Source organism: Humulus lupulus, chromosome 8 (assembly GCF_963169125.1).
Source record: "Humulus lupulus chromosome 8, drHumLupu1.1, whole genome shotgun sequence".
Taxonomy (NCBI): domain Eukaryota; kingdom Viridiplantae; phylum Streptophyta; class Magnoliopsida; order Rosales; family Cannabaceae; genus Humulus; species Humulus lupulus.
Window position 1 is genome coordinate 49147539 of NC_084800.1, and position 22522 is coordinate 49170060.

At 28.9% G+C, this 22522-nt stretch overlaps 1 protein-coding gene across 1 annotated transcript; it reads left to right on the forward strand.

The window, feature by feature from the left end:
- Positions 1-10470: 10470 nt before the first annotated feature.
- On the forward strand, positions 10471-13467 carry LOC133797137 (uncharacterized). Its single transcript, XM_062234946.1, has 2 exons — positions 10471-11275; positions 12209-13467. Exons 1-2 carry the CDS (start codon positions 10662-10664, stop codon positions 12882-12884), a joined length of 1290 nt encoding a protein of 429 aa, XP_062090930.1. The 5' UTR covers positions 10471-10661; the 3' UTR covers positions 12885-13467.
- The last annotated feature ends 9055 nt before the right edge of the window (positions 13468-22522 follow it).

Genomic DNA, 22522 nt, shown 5'->3' on the forward strand with positions numbered 1-22522 from the left:
TTTGGGGTGATTTTTTTTTTTTTAGTATTTTTTCAAGATCTACACGTTTGAGATATGTATATACACATTTGGGAAATGTAAATCTTGAAAAAAAAAATGACAAATGCAAAACATACCTCATGTTCAAGATATGTTTTGGTATGTTTTCAAGTTCTAAACTTTGAAAATGTGTATCTGAACATCTAAAACACGTAGATCTCAAAAAATACTAAAAATAAAAAAAAAATCCCAAACAGACACCCGAGTGAAAAATTATGTCTCTTACAAGAATTGCATCGAACCACCATCGAGCAACCATCGAACCACCATCGAGAAATGTCGATTTTTCATGAAAATATTGATTTTGAAAGCTCCATCAAGGTAGTATCGAGCATCATCGAGAAACAATCGAACAAAGTCAATTTTCCACATATTTCAGAGTTTCAAATCTGAAAAATAACTCAAAAATCATGCCAAACTCGATGGTGCTTGATGCTACCTTGATGGGGCCTTCAAAATTAATATTTTCATAAAAAAATCGACGTTGCTCGATGGTTGCTTGATGGTGGTTCGATCCAATTTTTATTTTCATCAATAAAAGTAAACAAATGATGAGTGATTACAATATATGTGATTTCCATTAGTTATTAGTAAACATGTCATAATGTTTGAAGGATTTGAAGTACTCTCAAATCAAGTCAAAATTGCAACTCATTTAGAAACACAAACACCCAAACCATTATAAATAAAATTTTAGTTGCATTTGATATTCCTATTCCCACAAAACCAAACACCCACTTAATATTCCATAACAATACTCTCATCGAAATCCATGAGAATTTTTTCTAAAAAATTCCCCATGATGGAGCTTTTGCATTATCTACAAATAAAAAAATATGTATATCATTACAAGGGCGTGTCCATGGAGGGGTCTAAACCATAATAGCAAAAGCGTTAACTAACATAGTTTTTGTGTGAAGTTAAGAAACTTGCAATGAAATGAGTTGCAATTAATGGTGATCATAACGAGTGATTATGAATGCATTAACTCAATACAGAAGAAGATGGGACCTTAATATTGGAGTGTGTTTGTTTGTATTGTAGGTCAGAGTTGGACCACCAAATCCACTGTGAGTTGGGAAATATATGCATGCCCCACTGGGCTGTCTCTCTGTAGTCTCTGCCAACTAACTCATGGGCTCTAGTTTGTTGGCTAAGGCCTAAGTGCTATGCTGGCAGTGGCAATGGCACTCATATTGCTTCCCTGTATAGTCTTTTTACTCTTCTGTGCAAAGAAAAGACTAACTCAACCACTTGACGCAAATCATTTAAGGCTTTATGCTAACATTTCAGTGTGTCTTTTTCTTCTTCTCCCTCTTCTTTTGGGGCCGTCATCGTACTATTTTCTTTTTTGTGACCCAAATTACTACAGTCTAGAGTCTACAATGGATTGTCCTCAATTTAACTTTATCATTTTCATATTATTTATCCTTTAAAAAAATGAGAGAGACTTGTCACTACAAAAAAAAGGTTCTATACCGAGAACACTATACCGACAACATGTCCTCGGTATAGACATTTCATATGCGCGAGACATTTTCGCAGTTTTGAATAGGTTTAGTTGCTATACCGAGAAACTATACCGAGAACATGTTCTCGGTAGAGGGTTTATAAATATACCCCACAGCCGCGAAGCCCCTTCTCCTTCCTCTCTGGTTTCTCTCAGTTTTCTCCGAGCCGTCCGCCTCCCTCCGCCATTTTCCTCCGTTTTCCTCCCAAAAAGCTCGGTTTTAAGCCTCAAAATTGCCAAGGGTGAAGGGATTTCTGTGTATTTGTTGAAGGTATGGTTTATTTATTCATTTTTTATATATATATATATATATATTTATGAAATTGTATAATGATATTTTGTAGTTTTTGTTTGAAGGTTGGGTATTCGGTTTTTGTTGGACTAAAGAGATTGCTAGCAAGATATTGAAGGCATTGGTAAGTTTTTTTAATTTTTCTGTATTTTTTTAATTTTTTTTTCAATTTTTGAATAATTTATGTTTTTTTTATATAAATAATATAATATTAATTTTAATAAAAATCTGAAATTATTATATTAGATAGAATGTATTTATTTTTAGGTTTTCAAAATAAGTATTAGTAAAAATGATATTAGGAATTAGAAAATTGTTATATGAGTAATTAGTATTTTTTTTAAAATAAATTCTATGTTGTTTTGGTGAATTTTATGTGTATTAAACATATTAGTAAATATATTAAATATTTGAGTGTTAATTTGAAAATTTTGGTGGTAATGTTAGTATGTTGTTGTTGTCAATTTTAATTTTTTTTGGTTATGTTAGTAGTAAAAATTCAAATTTTATGAATATTGATGATTAATTTGTTGTTGTTAATTTTTAGTAGAATTTTAATATTTTTGTTAGAAAATTGAATAATTAATAAAATTTAGACTAATAATTATGAATTATATAGTCGTTTAAAATGTATTTGTAATGCTCTCTGCATGATCTGGGTCTGGATATTTTTTATGTCTTATTTGCAGGATTTTAAATGTTGGGATAGATGAAAATATAGTCGTTATGCTGCCGAATTTTTTATAGAATTGTAAAATTTAGAAATATTGTGAATATTAGTAGAAGTACTCAATAAAATTTCTAATTTAATAAATAGTGAATTGATAAGTAAAATAATATATTTTAAAATTAACATTAAAAAAATTAACATTAACATTATGCAACTAAATTTTAATAAAAATAAACATTAATTAAATAATTTAAGTAATAATTAAATCCTAAAGTAAATAAATAAATTTTAAACAAATCTTAGAAATTTTGTTTAAATTAATAAAACTATTCAATAAAGCATAAGTAAAATATGTAATTTAATAAATACTAAATTAATATGTAAAAAAATAATATTTGTTAGTTCTGATTAAATAAAATTAACAAATATATTATTAGAAAACCATTATTAAAATTAAAAAAATTTAATTTAATATTTGTTAGTTTTAATCATTATTAAAATTAAAATTAAAAAAATATGTTTTTAATAATATTTGTTAGTTGTTTTTAATTTTTCTGTATTTTTTTTAATTTTTTTTCAATTTTTGAGTAATTTATGTTTTTTTATATAAATAATATATTTTAAAATTAAGATTAAAAAAATTAACATTAACATTATGCAACTAAATTTTAATAAAAATAAACATTAATTAAATAATTTAAGTAATAATTAAATCCTAAAGTAAATAAATAAATTTTAAACAAATCTTAGAAATTTTGTTTTAATTAATAAAACAATTCAATAAAGCATAAGTAAAATATGTAATTTAATAAATACCAAATTAATATGTCAAATTTAAATAATTTTAATAATATTTACACTGAAATATATTATAGTTAGATATCATAAAACAACATAATTAACTTCAAAGAGCATAAGACATTAAAAAAAACATATTTAATTTTATTTGTTTTTTTCTTTGGTAATAAGAAATTATTACCAAAGATATAATAGTGTTATTATCACCTAGTGATAATATTATATTTTTTTAGTGTTCATCACAAGAAGCCTTAGACCCGTTTAGAGAGGGTGAGTCATTGAAGACTCTTACATTTGCCTCTCTCTGAATTAGGACACACACGTGGATTAATTTGACCGTCAGATATCCCAACTGATTGTGAACGAGGTAATACTTTACACATTGATATACTCCTTAAAATTTAACAATTAATCCATATTAATTTTAAAATATTGAATTTGCATACAATAGCGCCTCCAAATAAACGTGGACGCCATAAAGGATTGAACACGCGGGAGAAGAGGGAACAGTTGGGGCGTCCTCTCCCTCTCGAGTGGGATGTGCGGGGGAGAACATATAAAGAGATCGAAGAGTACAGCTCAAATTTCTCAAGAGAGCTCGGATTACTTGTTCGACAGTACACAGATCCGGATTGTCCTCAATGGTCAAAAGTACCAAATGCCTCGAAAGAAAGAATACTTGCACATTTGGAAGTAAGTAGTTTATGTATTTTCCGACGCCCAGAAATTACGGTATTAATTTCTTGCTAAAATTAACTATCTTAATTAAATATATTACTAACGATAACTTTTTGCAGAAACGTTCTGTGATCAACAAGGAAAATAGAAGGAAACTGAAAGAGCTTAGCTATGGAGGTTCTCAGTCAATCCCAGCCCTACGCTATAAAAATGTTAGTTAATTAATTATTTTTTAGTTTATTTTTCTTATTTACGTTTAATTATTAATTTTATAAAAATATATGAACGTGACAGTGCAATTTAGAGACTGGGCAACTTGAGTCCATCCCGGATAGCTGGATGGATACTCACCATAAATCAGGCACAGGGTGGGTGACAGAGACAGCCAAAAATACTTGGGTACGTTAAGTGTTTTTAAACATTTTTCAAATTTTTAATTGTTTCAAAATTTTAATTACATTATACATTGTATCACAGGAGGAATTGCGTGCATACCGCGACACACAGCAGACACAGGCAACTGATACTGAGAGTTCCACACCAGTTTCGAGTGCGCCTGAAGATGAAGACATATCTTTGATACAAACTGTCTTCGGAAAACGACGGGGCCACCAGAAAGGATATGGACGTATCCTTAACATAAGGGGCCGAACTCCATTTGATTTTCGTCCTTCACAAACTAGAGATGAAGAGTTGTTTGAGATGAGAGAGCGTCTTCGACAGTTAGAGGAGCATGTCCGGACTCATTGTATCACCCCGGGATCTCAATGTGCCCCACCACCACCCGATGATCCCGATGTTGGAGCACCGACTCAGTAGGACTTATGTATGAATTTTATTACAATTGATTATTACATTATCATGTTTAAGACAATTCTTTATTTTGATTCAGCGAACATACTCTTATGTTTTTATTTATATGTTTAATATAAGTGTTTTAATTTTATTCTATTTTTTTATATTTAATTCAAAATAAATAAATAAATAAATAAGGGAATAACAAATATAAAAAAAAAATTGGGGAAAAGTCTATACCGAGGACATTGTCCTCGGTATATACCACTAAGATGTCGGTATATACCAATACGATGACAAATTGGGGATGGTTGTACCGAGGACTTTTGTCACTTTCTACCGAGGACAATGTCCTCGGTAAAACCTATACCGAGAACATTTTTAATGTCGTCGGTAGAAGTTTTGTTTTACCGACGCGGATGTACCGATAACTTTCTACCGACGACATTGTCTCGGTAGAGGTTATACCGAGGACATTTGGGCTTATACCGAGGACATTTGTTCTCGGTATAGGCCCTGTTTTTTGTAGTGTGTGAAATTAATAATTGATTAATGTGTTGTGTTTTTCTTACAAAGCATGCTAATAATATTTTATTTTGTATTTTTTTAACATTATCTTATTTGAATGCCTGTGTATATTTTAATAATATTAAAAATTATTATTGAAATAATAAAATTAGAGAAGTGTATATATTTAGCATTATTAAAATAAAATTCATTTCATATATATTACTAAGAAACCATCTTGATTTGTATTTAATTTACGAAAGAAACGGGAAAACAAACAATATCATATCCATGAAGTTTCATTTATATATATTTATATTTACGTGGATGTTTTATACGTATATATAGTTTTTATTGCCACAAGATAAATGAGATGAGATGATGAAATTTATAATAATAATACGAGTGACATTTTTTTCATTGTTTTTTTTAGATTTTTTTTTTAGAGATATTCTATCTTCTAATACTATTTATCTAAATTTATGTGATTTCTTTTTTCCATTTTCGTAAAGAGAGGAGAGAAAATTGAAAAGAAATTAGAAAATAGGCTTTATGATTTGTTTGGTTAGGATAAAAGTGGAAAAGAAAAAAGTGAGGTGAAAAATATTAAATGTGGATCATAATTTTTTTCCCTTTTCAAATTATAGTAAGAAAAACGGAGAGAAAAGTTTCACAAACAAATAAAATTGAAAAAACTAAAATGTTTTTACTAATAATGTAACGGTAATATATTAATTTTAAAATAAATTAATTTTCTTTCTTCCTATACATACAAAATATATAGAAAGAAAACATACTATCTTTCTTACTTATTTTCTTTCCTTTGTACTAGACATGGAATGAAATAGATGCGTTGGACTAGAAGTACAAGTAGGAGTACATTGTTCTGTATGATGGTTCTACTTGGTCCTCAATATGTATAAGTTTTAGATGTTCTAACTAGTGTGTGTTTATCTTTATATTCTTTTTTTTTTGTATGGTTATTATAAAGTAGACATCAAAAATGACTAAGTGAACTGAAGAGTCATGAAGAATAACTCTCCCAACATAGTTTGCAGAGCTCTTTTAAAAGATAATGCACTTTGCCTCTATTCTCAAAATTTTCTCTTATCACTAACTAAACATGTACATGAAATCTCTATCTAAATCGGAGACCTCAACCTATATATCCATTAAATATGTATATTATTATACTTGTTAACCTAATTTTTACTTGATGACGTGACTTCTACGAAAGAAACACGTAGCGTTATACCACATTAAATTCAAAGAGCTGGTCGGAAGGAGTAGTTGATTGAGAAGGTTACGTCATAATATAAAAGATTGTTTAGCAAAGATCCAATAACCTGTTCGAAGATGGAGCAGACTAGTACCATCCCATGAAGCTGCTCGGAGTACAAGACTTGCTCAATGAGCACGACAATTTTAACCCAAAGATCCAGGTTTCACGAGACACCATCAAATATCTCAAGATATTTATGCAACTGATATTTGAATTGTATTATTCTTAAATTATTTGAATATGTAACTGAATGTACTGATCCCACACCTACACGTGTAGGGTTTAAATTTGCTTATAAGGGTCCATTGCCCACTAAAACTCTCTATAAATAAGGGGTTCATTCAATCATTAACGCTAAGTAAAAATTACGAAAGGAAAAGCTAGAGATTTCTTTTGTAAGCACTTTATATACAAAACACTTTGAATTTTATTCTTGTTTCAGCTTAAGAAACTCAGTTGAACCTTGTTTCTTCTTGATTTTATGTTTGAGACTTCTTTGATAAATAAAAGTGTAAGTAGAAGTAAGTCATTTCTAAATTTTGGGACCGGACCACTATAAAATAGTTTGTGTCATTTTCTTGATTGAATAATACTACAATAAAATTATATCATTGAAAAATATAAATATAATTTATCAAATTATTTATAACATAATAAATTAAACCTGCAAAGACCCCATTCTTTGGCCTCCTCCAGAGATCGGCTTGTAAAACTGACAGTCATAATAATGATTTTTATCTTTAAGACTTCTGAATTCTGATTCTAATTTTAAAATTGGAATTATTATTTCATGGGGTTATTGTACAGCATTTTTTATTCATTCATTTTAAGCACTATTTCTGTATTATTTTTTTGTCTGTATTTCTTTTCTTTAAGTAGAAGCGTACACCTAAAAGAATATGATTTGAAGAATCCCATATATGTATAACGACGAAACAAAATTCGAGTGTTATATAATTTATAATAATAATAAAAATCTGAGTAAGTAAGTATCTATATCATAGCATTGTGAAAAAGGACCACCAATCTTGCAGCATGAAGAAAAAGACGTAGAGAGTGAATAGAGATATTGTCCCTGAGGAATAATAATAATAATAATAATGAATATGTAATGTAGGAGAGGAGAGGTGAGATGAGAAGTTAACGTAGCAAGGCAACAAACGAACATAATGGCCGATTGGGCTCCGAATCAAATTGGCCAACATTTCGATATGGCGCCCCAACACGCCTGCCCCCCACTCTCCGATCACACTCTATATAACTATATAAATATGGGCCACCCTCATTCAATTACCATATTCCTTCTATATATATCTCTTCCTTTCATAAAATACTTTTATAATAAAGAATGGATAAGCTTAGACTAATGATGATTATGATTTTAAAGAGTACAAGTCATTTCACACAATTATAGGGGAGTGAAAATTAAAGGTAAAAAAGTATAATTAAGGTGATTTATAACTTTTGTTTCTTTCATTAATTTTCATTTGTTGACCGGTTATTACTACGACAGCTCTATGTCATCTTGAGCTAACTTATTAATTTACTGTGTTTGGAATTTTTAGATTTTTTTTCATGTGTTATTATTGTCATTTCATCTGAAAACACACAAAACAAAACGATAGATGTATATATTAAATTAGTGTGAAGTAGATACAAATTTTGGTGGCATTCATACATGCATGCATCATATATGAGAGTAGAAATTTTGATAAAATAATTGAATTGGGGATGATCATATGTAGTGAGTGATGGATCTATTTATGTAAGGTCTGTGAGGTTAAAATTATGTATATATGCGGATAATAATTTATATTAAAGATGCAAAATAGTTTAATTAGTAGGTATAGAGTTATGCTGACAAATGTTTATAAATTGAAAGTTATTAGGGCAAAATATTTAGATTATTTATACATATAAAGGGTGGAAAGTTGAGCCTTAGATTTCAATATTGAAAATGAAATATGTGATTACTAATTATAGTAAGTTTATGGGACCAATTAACGTTGGCATGTTATTGTATTCAATGGTTAGACTTTTAAAAAAAAAACTATATGTAAATCATATTGTACAATATCCATACGCTTAATTATACTTTGGAAAAAAAGTAAGGGCCTGTTTGGCATTGTTTTCTGTTTTTTGTTTTCAAAATTTTGTTCTCAGAAATGAGAACAGAAAACTATTTTTGTAGTTTTCAAAAAATAAGAGGTGTTTGGTTAATGTTTTCTAAAAACAATTTTTTAGTTTTATTTTTTTTTAAATCTTAAATAAAAAAATTAACAAATATATTTACAAAGAGAAAAATATTTTAAAAGTTTGTAATAAATAATGAGATAAAATAATTTAAAAGAAAAAATGATGAAAAATAAGAAGTAAAGTTATGAAATTTTTTTTGAGAACAACAGAAAACAACTTTTTGTTGTTCTCAAAATTTTCTGTTTTTTGTAACTTTGTTTTTAAAAATTGTTTTCTGAAAACAATGCCAAACACCCCCACTTGTTTTCAGAAAACAATTTTTAGCTTTTAAAAACAAAAAACAGTTTTTTAGTTAAGGTGCCAAACACTCCCTAAGAGGTTATGCTGGAATTTTTTTTTTAATCATATGTCTTGTATAAATATTTATACGAATAGTTTTATAATTTGGGGTCAATTACATTCCAACCAATGACGAACTAGATTAAGTCAGCTGTCTTTTCTCATCTATTGTTAAAGGAAAAAAAAAATATTAAATCTAAAAGCTATAGCAGGTAGGATGGAAATATGATTGATCGGTAGGTTGGGTGGTATTAGTGAGATGATTTAATAAAAAGTACTCGAAATTTTAAGACTTTAATATCATTAATTAGTATATGTTATTGATTATTAGAAATTAAGAGTATGTAAATGAAAATATTAGATTGAAAAATTTGGTGACAGATGAGCATTTTTAATTGTTTGAGGAACATGCGTGAACCTTACAGGTTTCCCTTTATTTTATTTTCTAAAATTTCCGTGACCAAAACTTCTTAAGAAAACCCCAAATTTTTATGTTTTTGTGATTTTGAATTTTCTACATAACAACAAGTCTACCTAGGTGAAATATGAGGGAAATTATAACAGGTGGAAATTTGGACAGTAGTGGATATTGTTTGTTACTCACTGCCACGTTTAACAATGGTGATTGGGATTTTAAATAAAAAAAAAATATATACATAACAAAATAAAAACCGTTTAGCGCCGTCAAAATTTAGGGGTGTTAACCGGCCGTCAGAAGACGCCAAAGAATGCCACGTCACTATACCTTCTTCTTCTTTCGCCGATTAGTTTTTTATTTTTTAAAATTGATTTCTTTTGAGCACTGACCCAATCAAATCCACCAATACCCTTCATGACAACGTGGTGACAGCCTTAATCCAGTTGTCATGACCCCACTTCCGCACCCTATTTTTTTACCATATAATATTCTTTCCATTTTCTTCTAATATTATTTTCTCGTCTTTTTCACTATTTCTTTTTCTAGAAAATAAAATAAAACATATACCAATTATTCTAAAACTATTTCATCCGTAAAATAATGTACTTTTAATTATACAATAGTTCGGAAGGACAATTAGTTTTCCAAATTTCGAAATTTATTTAAACTGTCTGTTAGTAGTGTTGGATAAAATAATCGAAGTGAAAATTTAGTAACAATTTATAAAAAAAAAAAACATTTAATTTCTATATATAATTACGTAAGAAATTAATTATGCTCACAGCTCTCTTCCACAGTTTGTATCTCGATAATGATATGGTATGTATACAGTATACTGGTTTGATCGGATCAAAATCACATTCGATAACAATTTTTATTTTATTTATTTATAATAATATCTGTATATAAAAAAAAATGATGGAGAGGAGAGAGAAAGTGAAACCAATAGGATAAAACAGGTAAGCAGCCGACATACATTTTAGTAATCGCATGAAGCAGCAGTAGCTAGCTTGGCTAGCTCTCTCTACCAAAACATACATACATATGTTCCCAAAGCTCCCTCCTGTAAACACATAAAACGCAGAGAAAAACTTCAATCAAATCCACAAAACGACATCAGAAGGTCACAAAACGACCATGGATCCTTGCCCATTCGCCCGCCTAATAGTGGAGTCGCTCGCTCTCAAACTGCCCCACCAAGCCACCAAACCGGCTGGCCCAGGCGTCCACCCTTCCACCACTCCTTGCTTCTGCAAGCTCAGCATCAAGAACTTCCCCTCACAGACGGCTCTGCTCCCTCTCTGCTCATCCCCCGGCGACTCTCCACCTGATTCCGCCACCTCCTCCGCTGGATTTCACCTCGACTCCATCGCTCTCCGCCGCATCAAGGCCGCTGGAAAGCCCGTTACCCTTCGCGTCTCGGTCTACACGGGGCGCATGGGACGCACGTGCGGGGTCACCAACGGGAAGCTTCTTGGCCGGGTCAACGTGAATGTGGACCTGAGTGGGGCCGAGTTTCGCCCGGGGGTTTTCCAGAGTGGGTGGTTGAAGCTCGGGAGCGAGAAGGAGGAGAACAAGCCGTCCTCCTCTGCTAGACTTCACGCGGTGGTCCGGTCCGAACCGGAACCCCGCTACGTGTTTCAGTTCGGAGGCGAACCGGAGTGTAGCCCCGTCGTTTTTCAGATTCAAGGGAATATACGACAGCCCGTTTTTAGTTGCAAGTTCAGCGCCGACCGGAATGCAAGATCCCGGTGAGTACTTATTTTGTTTTGTTGCTTAAGTTACGGAGCATTTTAGTGGTTAATTATTAAATGTTGCTAACGTGAGCCTTGGTTGGTGGATTTAATGATTAAATATATATCTATATATATATATATATGAAATTTGACTGATGATGGGGGCGATATAAGCAATTGGGTGTGAATCAAGTAATTTGGTTGTCAATTTACTTAGCTGGTGTCTAGTAATCACATGTCCAGTTGGGCTAGCTGCAACTCATCTTGATCCACTTTACGTTTCTAATTTCATGCAAAAAAATATACATATATTTGCATACTTATTCATGTGTTCCTTTACCATTTTCAAGGCCAGTTAAAGCATTCATTGTTTTCCCCTTTTCATTATAATCATGAAAAAGAAAACGAGGAATCAAAATGGCAAATCAGTTAAGAAAATAACTTATAAAAGACTATCTTTAATTTGTTTGCTGTATTTTTAAAAAAAAAAAATTATGATAGCCTGTCTTTGGCTAAGTTGGTCAGCTCTTTTCATTAGTTATAGATTTCTCAAATGCAAATTGATATTTTTTTACAGTTCAAAACGATTTTCAGTATCTGATATACATTATTCGTATCTGTCATTCTCATTTATCTCCTAGAAAAACACTTCCAGCTCTTGTCGACTTCTCAAAATCTGCAAATGCCAATAATCATAACAAACTCAATTGTTCTTTTTTAATTTATTTTATAAAATAAAACAAAAAAACAAACAACTTCAATATATACGATCCTTTCCCATGTGCAAAGATCTTATGTTCTGTTTTATCTTTATAAATTCTGCTGTTGACATATGTATAAACATTATTATTTCTCTTAGTTGATTCTTTCTCATTCATATAGAATATAAAAGAAAGAAAAATTCAAGATTCTGATGTTGGACATTTTCTTTGTAACATGAAAAAACAGATCACTACCCTCAGATTTCACCATCAACAGCAGTAGCAGAAACAGGGGATGGATGAGAACATTTTCCGGCGAAAGAGAGAGGCCGGGAAGAGAAAGAAAAGGATGGATGGTGACCATTCACGATCTCTCTGGCTCGCCGGTGGCGGCGGCTTCAATGATAACTCCGTTCGTTCCGTCCCCTGGTTCGGACCGGGTTTGGCGGTCGAACCCTGGCGCCTGGCTCATTCTCCGACCGCACGGCGTCTCCGTCAGTAGCTGGAAGCCTTGGGGTCGCCTAGAGGCGTGGCGGGAGAGAGGCCCCGTCGATGGTTTGGGCTACAAGTTCGAGGTCCTCTCTGAGAACGCCAATGGTCCCACAACCGGCATTCCTATCGCCGAAGCCACGATGAACGTGAAAAAGGGTGGCCAATTCTGCATCGACAGTAGGCTGCCCGTGGCAGCGTTGACTCAGAGGTCTCCGGTCAAAGGCTTCGTCATGGTGTCAACGGTGGAGGGCGAGGGAAAAGTCAGCAAACCCGTCGTCCAAGTCGGAGCTCAGCACGTGACTTGCATGGCGGACGCTGCTCTCTTCATCGCTCTATCCGCCGCCATTGATCTCAGCATGGACGCTTGCCGTTTATTCTCGCATAAGCTGAGGAAGGAGTTTTCCCATGACGAACAAGAATTCTTCTCTTAATAGTCATAATACCCCAAAAAATCTCCCCCCTCCTCCCCCCAAAAAGGTCACCTGATGGCTGTGATAATCAAGTTTTTTTCTTTGCTCAAGAAAATTGTTTGGTTTGAGCTTCAAAATATATGTGATATATATATATATATATTTTAAGTAGTGTTATTCTTTTAATTCTTTTTGATCCATCATTTTTTAATTTTCCTCCAATTTTTTTCTCACAGAAATTAAGTGTTCCTTTTTTTTCCCCTGTTTTTGCGAGTGTCTTTCAAGCTCAACAACAGGTCAAGCCTGGTGGCTTTTGTTCTGGTTTTTGTGGGGGGTCTTGGCATTGAAGACTGACCAGACCATCCATACATGCATGGTTTCGGTATTCTAGAGTGATAGAGTGGGTTTCCTCGTCTTAATTCTGCAATGGCTATTTTAGAGTTTTATTATACATTCTATACTTATTGGAGATTTTTCTTATAATTAATATTTGATCTGTACATATGTAATGTACATTTCAAATCTTTTTACAAATTCCAAGTGTAAATCTGTAACAAATATTGCTACCATTCTTTTGACATCTTTGGCCTCCTATTTTTTCTAATCTTCTTGGCTGGTTTAATTAGTAGAGATTTAGTAGTAAGTAAATGTTTAAATATTGCAGCTACATGAACTTAATCTTAATTCAACACATGTACGTCCTACGTATGATTCTTTCGAGTATGTTTTCTCTACTATTTGCTCTTTTTCTTTTTCACTTTTCATAAGATAGAATTAATCAGACACATTTGAATTTAGACTATATATAATTCTTCTACATGGGACTGGTTCTGTATTCTTCACATTTGTCACGGCTTTAACAAGAAAGAATTTGGAAATAAATTGCAGCTGTTTTATACTTTTTAGCAATCAAGTTCTTTAAGTTTCAAAAAACAGTAGTAATTAAGTCAATTTAGTTAATTTTTCACAAAATTTTAAGCTCTTTTATAGATAATTTTTACATTTTTTAAATATAGTACACCTCCTAATATTTTTACACATTATATTGTATAAAAAAAATTCAAAAAGTTAGAATTTTGTAAAAAAAAAAAAAACAACAATAACTCAATTACCACTATTTATAGAACTAAAAAATTTGATTGCTAATTTAAAAACCTTATAAAATGGAGAGATATCTGGGTGTCAAGACGAGTCCCATCTACTAGGCACGTGAGGAATTAATGCTGCGTAGGAAATACTATATGCTGACTCATGTGCCCATCGGAGCTGACTCTTCTTGCTAGGGACGGGAAAAAGGAAAACAAAAAAGAAACAGCAAATAAAAAAAGAAAGATATTATTACACTTTTGTGTGTGAAGATAGTGATGTTGAGTACTCTAGCTGGATTCGAACTTGACCCGATATAAACTTGCCTGATTCAAGATATTTCAGGCATCACATGCCGGATCCGAACGTAAGCCGGGTCGGGTACTATATATATACATATACTTTAAGATACCTTTACATTACATGTTACATAGAGAGAAGAAGGCACAACTAAAACCTCCACAACTAATTATATTTTTATATATAGGTTAGACATAAAACAATCTTAATATTATATATTATATTTTTAGAGATATTACAATTTAGTATATCAAACCGTTTTTCACAAATATTGATCCCCAAATGGAACATCGCTTACTAGTAGACACACTTTAGATCACTATAAATTTGATTTTGGTCCTCAATGTTGATAGTATATTCTTTGACACATGATTGTTGCTATTTGATAATTTAAGGTGTCAAATATTAAATTAGGTGTTACTATATAGTTGGTTAGCGATACCTTACATAATATTTATTAAATTTAAATGTGTGAGACTCAATATTAAATTACATCAATAATAATATGTCACTTTCTTACAGTGTTGAGTACCAATAATGCTCTTAGAAATTCTCTTGACACATATTTGAGGAAATCCAACAATTCATACTCATAATACAAATGTAGAAACCAACTCGAGTACAGCATACACACATAATATTATATATATTTATATAATATACAACAAAAATGAATAAGGATGAATTATGAATTAAGTTAGAATTTTTTTTATTATTATATTATGTGTAGATTGAAAAAAAAAACTAATAAGAGGTCGAACACCTTATACAACTACATTTTATACTTTAAAATAGCATAATTCATATTTTATTTTAAAAAATGATATTTTTCAAAAAGTTTGTTAAATACTTATTCTGGATCTGACTGAGAAATCTATCTTTCGAACTTTTTTTTTTTGGAAATTTGCATATATACCGTAAGTTAATAAAAAAAATCTAAATATATAAATGATTTATTGGTAAATACGGCAATCAATCCAATTCAATAATACATGTAATTTTTCATCATAATAAATTATTAATGTTTTTAGAAACTAATAATATAATTATTAATTATTAGTATTATAAAAACGAATCTAATAGTTTGAATATTATTTATTTAATAATATTATAATATGACCAAATCTATCACTATAAATTTGATTGTTGGTTTGACTTTTTTTAACGCACTCTTTTAACTAAATTAATTAGAATAAAAAAATATTCAGAAAATAAAATATTACTCGTGAAAACCAATCCAAATAAAAATACAAGTTTTTCTTGGATAAACTAATAAATAAAGATTTTAATACTTAAAATTTGGTCATCATTAATTTACTATTTTGAAAATCCATTATCACCGTAACATACTCTTTTCTTTTGTTAACATGTTTGTAACAATGATTTACAAAATTAATTTTATAAGTAAAAATATTCAATTTTTGTAACTATAATTTACAAAAATGTTAGATGTTAGAACAACTAATATTAATATTATAACAAGTAGTAACAAAACTATTATAATTAATAATAAAGTTGTTACATGCAATAACTAAAACTCATTAAAAAATATAAATTTCAGTTACAAGATTGTAACAAGTAGTAACAAAACTATTATAATAAGTAAATAATTTTTACAAATTTGAAAACAACAATTACAGATTAATTTATAACAATTTTTTTTTAATTTTTGTAACAAAATTTTACAATACTAATTCACAAATAAAATTATATTTTTCAACTAATATTTGCATAAATAATGTATATATTTACTTAACATAATTGTAATAAAAATTTACTAGTTTTATAATTTTAATAGTTATTTATCCTCCCAATATTATTCGTAACACAATGTTACTAATTTGTAACAACTTGTTATTATTTCAATAATTACTCATCTTTTAATATTATTTAAAGAGATTAATTTTAATCCCCTATAAGTATATTTGTAAAAAAAATATCAATGCGACGATCAAATAAAATATTCTTTAATTCGTTCAACTATATTATATATACGTATATATGCTTCATTCATTATATATGACCAGAATAATATACATAAATAGATAATATTATAATGATATATATGATTAGTTGTACTATAAAGGCATGTCGTATGCATATTTATATGGATATACGTCTTCAAACACCTATATCAAAAGTTAAACCGTATATATGACATATACCGTATATTTCAAATTTTTTTGAGATATAGGGTGATGGGTGTAATTTTCCCCGGGAAAGTTACAAAAATACATAAACATTAAAAAAATATATGAAATATACGGTGGATTACAAAAATACGGTTTTTTTTTTATGAAAAACACAAATGAGCAAAAATATAAATATGTAGTGGTATAACTGTAAATACGAATTAGTAAAATAGAACTTTTTTGCAAACATTTGTATATATGTGTTACAAATTTGTTTTGTAAACATCTGTTACAGATTTGTAAACATCTGTTATATGTTTGTAAATAACATTTATAAAAAACAATTACAGAAAATCATTTTTGTAAATATATTTACAGACTATCTTCTTACAAATTTGTGAACATGTGTTACATGTTTGTAAACAATATTTAAATATATATATAAAATTCATTTTATAAATAAAAATATATTTACAAATATATGAAGATATGTTACATGTTTGTAACTCATAATTACTAATTTTGTAACCATCAATACAAAAGTGTGAAACCTAATTATATTTTTAAAACATAAAAATAGGAGTCTTTTTTAATTTATATATGTACAACAATACATGCTTTATTTTTCTAATAAAAAAGGTAAATAGTGTAAATATCTAAATCTCACATGAATAAAAATTAAAACAAAAAAAAAAAAAATTAAGCATTTTCAATTGAAGAGGAAAAGTTTTCCTCTTCAACTTAATATATATCAGAGTTAGAAAGAGCTCTAATGACCACATCCTTCATAAAAGAGGAACCAGACCCCAATCATTATACTCTTGAACACGTTGCATTAAAACCCAGTAAATAACAACGCAATAGAGATTAATGGGTTTACTCATCAAGCCACAAATATAAATGGGAAGAAATAGAGAGAGATAGTGAGACCACTACAAAAGCTAGAGAGAAGAACAGTGAGAATGGGTGGCGGGAATGAGTAGAGAAAATTGGTTTACAATGGTGGTGAAAATAGTGAGAATGGAGAGAGTTGAAATCTTAAAAAATGTGAGAAAATGGAGAGACAAGTCCAGGTCACAACAATGGAGGAAAGAAATAAGATTTTACTTTTCACCATATAAATGATATAAATATCCGTAAATATAATATTAGAAATTATATTTTTAATATACACCGTATATATTGAATTTTTTGAAAGATTACCGTGAGTTGTGTAATTTTTCCTTTTTTTTTTTCTTATAAAAAATAAAGAGAAAGAAAAAGAATCATGAGAGAAAAAAATTGAAAAAGAAAAAATAATATACCTACGTTTTTCTTCACTAACCAATAACCTCTCATCCTTCACCTCTCCTCCACTCTCTCATCAATATATCATAAAAATAGAGTCTATAAAAGGACCAAAAAAAAAATAGACAAGGAGTAGAAAAAAAAAGAGAGGAGAAAACTCTCTCAAAAGTATGAGAGAAACTTTACCATAAAAAATGCACAAGAGAAAAAGTAAAGAAACAAACAAATAGAGTTAAAAGATTGTCATATTTAGAGATTACTACAAAGTAAGTATTATGATTTGCCCTATTTTTTTCTCATCTCTCTAAACCTCTTTTCTTTTTTAATAGATTCTCTTTTTTTGTTTTTGGTTCACTTTGACTTAGGTTTTGTAAGCCACAAAATGTCTTCAAAAGTAAGATATAGCTAAAGGAGAAGAAAATATGATTTCTCATGTTATTATGCTGCTCAAATTCTCCTAAAATTAAAATAAAATTTTCATATTGTTCATAGTCCATTATGATCTAGACTTTATAAGCCAACAAAAGATCTTAAAAAATAAAATATAATTAGGGAGAATATGATAAATCTTAAAAATCTCATATGATGTTATGCTGTTCAAATCCAGATGAGATGGCTAAAAGAAGAAACTTAAATTTGATTATTAATAATAAAATGATGGCAAAAATCAAAACTCAAAAATTTGACATGCATCCCCAAATTACTATGAAATAAACTCAATAAAAATTCACTCAAAATGCCCATTGTCGACCAAGTTCTTTCATGTGCATACTTAGCCATATGGTTGACCAAATAAAGGAAAGAATACAATATCTCTTCTATGTAAAAAAGTGTGTAGATAACGAAATTTATTAGTTTTTAACGGTTTTTTTTTTATTTTTTTCTGTTAATTTTAACGGTTTTTTTTATTTTTTTTTGTTAATTTTAACGGAATATTCTTATATTTAACATTAGATTGTAAACATGACTTAAACTTAAATAAATTAAAATATGATATTTTTGAGATATTTTACAATAATTATTTAAAAATAATAAAATCATACATTTTATAACTTAAATAAAATTTAATTAAACTTAAACTTAATATTATATTAATCATATAATATATAATATTTTGTTATCACTACCAAATTAAAAAATCAGAATAAATATAAACTTAAACAAAAATAAATTTATTAATTAAAATATGATATTTTAAGATATTTTATGATAATTTAAATAATTAAATCATATTTACTTAAAAATAATAAATACATATATATTATTTTTTTATCTTATAAATTTATGTGATAGTTTGTTTTTTATCAAGTGATTGAAGTTTTTTTTCTTCATCAAATTCACCAAATGACATTGCGAGATACATTTGAAACTAAAAATAATTTATGCATGTATACTACTATCTACACTATGATTTGTTTTATTCTTGTTTTATTTCTATTATTATTTTTAAATATTATTGTATTTTATATATATGTAATGTAGCCATGTAAATATATATCTATGTCAATATTGTGTTTAGATGTCATATATGTAGATATTATTGATATACATATTTATATATATTATACAACTATAATTCATTCTATTATATATATTTTAAATAGTAAATCAATTTTTATTAAAATTATAAACAATTTTATAACTTTAAAACTAAATGTGTATTGCATTTTGCTTTTAACTAGTATATATATATAATTCTACATACGTGAATGTCTAGAATGCAAAATTATATTTCTTCGTTCTTTTAACGCGTCAAACAAAGAGGAGTTTCAAAGATTTTGTAAAACCCAACCGTGAGGCCTACAAAAGATTATTTATACATATATATATACTAGATACAAACAATATTCAATATGCCCGTTTGTTTAGTTTTATTTATAGAATTTATTAACTATTTTTATTAAATTTATATTAATGTCATATAAATTTAAAATAAATATTATATTTTAATTAAATAATTTATGTATTTTTGTTTATGTTTGTTCTAGTTTTTGAATTTGGGAGTAACAATAAGAAATTATATATTATATGTTTAATGTAATATTAAACATTATAGGTGGATTTTAAATTTACTTTTCTTGCTAGTTTTTTTTAAAAATAATTTGTTATTAATTGACAGTAGATTATATTATATGTTTAATATGATATTATTCCAATATGGTGTTTAAGTTTAATTAAATTTTATTTAAGTTATAAAATGATTTTATTATTTTTAAATAATTATTATTATAAAATATCTCAAAAATATCCTACTTTAATTTGTTTAAATATCTATTATTTTTAAATAATTATCATATAAAAAATCTAAAAAAATAACTTATTTTAATTTTTTTTAATCATTTATTATTTTTAAATAATTATCATTGTAAAATATCTCAAAAATATCATTTTTATTTTTTTAATTACTTATTATATTTTATTTAAGTTTAAGTGTTTACAAACTACCGTTAAATATAAGAATATTCTGTTAAATATAAGAATATTCCGTTAAAGTTAACATTAAAAAAATAAAAAACCGTTAAAACCAAGAATTTCCGTTATCTACACACTTATTATATATATATATTCATATAAGAGCACTTTTAATGATGCTCTACTCTATCTTTTAAAATACATCTCCAAAACACACATTTTTCTATTTTACATTTAAGTTTTACATTATATCATTTCAATATTATATCTTTAAACATATTTTATTAATTAAAGTAAAATAAAATAATTGAAAAAGAAAAAAGAAATAATAAATATATATACTAAATGGGAGAGAGAAAGCTTATAAAAAAAATTAATATTATTAAAATATTATATAAATGATATGTAAATATTATGTAAATTTAGATATGGATTAATTGGAGTTTGTGCATAGCTTTAGCTAAATATTATAGAGAAAGTGTATTACAAAATACACCACAAAAACATATATTTTTTTATAATTTACCTCAAATTTTTACATTATACCATACATCAGCTTCTCTATTTTTTTCTCTACATCATTTAAATATTATATTTTTTTTAAATATTTTATTCATTTTAAGAAATAAAATAATTAAATATAATAGTATCACACTCATATATATACAAAAGTTTATAAAAAAATAAAAAAATATTTATAGCTTGATGAATAGTGTTTCACTGTGTTAACCGAGATTTTCGGCAACTCTATTAATGGGTAATATTTACTGATAATAATAATGAAAAACAGCAGATTGACACGGGGTTTTTACGTAGTTGGGGCGTTAACTAGCCTTAGTCCATGAGTCTATATTATTAGAGCTTGAAGAAGCTTTTACAATGGAGTTTTCTCTCTATATCTTGACAGAGTTTCTGTCTTTTTCGTGAATAGGAGACCCTGTTTACAGTGCTCTGTAGCTTACATTTTATAAGCTGATGGGAATACCGGGTCTGGGCCAGATCCGACCTAGGCCCGTCGGGGAAACGGATACAAGCGGCCTTTCTAGTGGAGGCCCAATACAAAAAGATACAAAATACACGAAATCCAAACCAGCTAAGGCCCAATAGGTTGACCTTAGAACTACGTCTCGCCCGACAAAACAACGCTTTGGGTCTGATCACTTCGAGTCACGAGGCAGATTCATGAGACAAGACCAGTCAGAGTACTTGGCTGCGCAATCCTGACACATCGACGTGCAATCCCGAGGTGACCTTTTCTGCAGGCGAAAAGTGGGGACAACGCCCACGTGGAATGAGGCAGCTTCAGGGTCCCGGACGCTTGGCCCCTTCAACTGGGGGTGAGGTGATCTAGGTCCGTTTACCGTTGTCCCGCTTCATTTACCACAGGCCCGGGCCGTATCAGGGTCTGGGACCAGGACGCGTAGGCTGCGATGGTCCGAGCGCTCTGGACATCGCCCGGACTATCCTCGCTGAGGACGGACCCGGAGGGACGTCCCAGACCCCTCTGATGGGCCCAGCCTTGAGTCCTCGGTCCATACCCCTCGTCTTGGGCATTCTCCATACTAAGAGACCTTGGGCCGGGCCCACGTGCTGAGCTGGCCCTCTGACAGTGGGCCAAGACGAAGGCCCCGAGCCCATGCAGGAAATGGGGATAACACACTGTATATAGAGAAATACTATTCATTTAGGTAAAAAAATATAATTTTACATCATCCATTGGAAGACTATTTAATAATTTTTTCTCTATATTATAAAGAATTAGACATTTTACCTCCTCCATTGAAAGTGTTCTAAGTGATTAAGAATAAAAAAAATTAATAATAAAGTTAAGATATTGAGAGTGATTCGGAATAAAAAAAAATGTAATAATAAAGTTAAGATATTGAAAAGATCACTAACCACAAGTTTATATACATATTAGGTGAAAGTAAATACAATACACATTTGCTTAATTTTATTTAGAAAATTTACTAATTATTTTTATTAAGTTTTTATGATTATAATATACATTTTAAATAAATAAAAAATATTATATATAAAAGAATGACATAAATTGTTTATGTTTTTTTTTAAATAATACTATAGTTGTTTAGATCACCAATGGCCTTATTTAAAGTAAAAAAAAATATTCATAATATTATTCAAATCACACCTCAATGATGGGAGAAAAAACTTGTTTATTTTTTATAGAAGATAAATGTTATTCTAATTTCTTATTTAGTTACACAATCATACTATTTGTATACATGTGACACTTATATATAATGTATTTATTATGTATTATATATTATTATTAATAATATTTTATAACATGTGAATTTATATTAATATAATTATTAAATATATTATTTTGCATTAAATATTATTATTATAATAATAATATTTATAATATTTAAATTTATATTAATATAATTACTACTAAATATAATTTATTCTAGCAAA

Bases quoted from the DNA above. Each gene is read 5' to 3' on its own strand.
- LOC133797137 (XM_062234946.1), top strand. From the start codon at position 10,662: ATGGATCCTTGCCCATTCGCCCGCCTAATAGTGGAGTCGCTCGCTCTC. The intron at 11,276-12,208 runs GTGAGTACTTAT...ATGAAAAAACAG, and splicing joins GACCGGAATGCAAGATCCCG to ATCACTACCCTCAGATTTCA.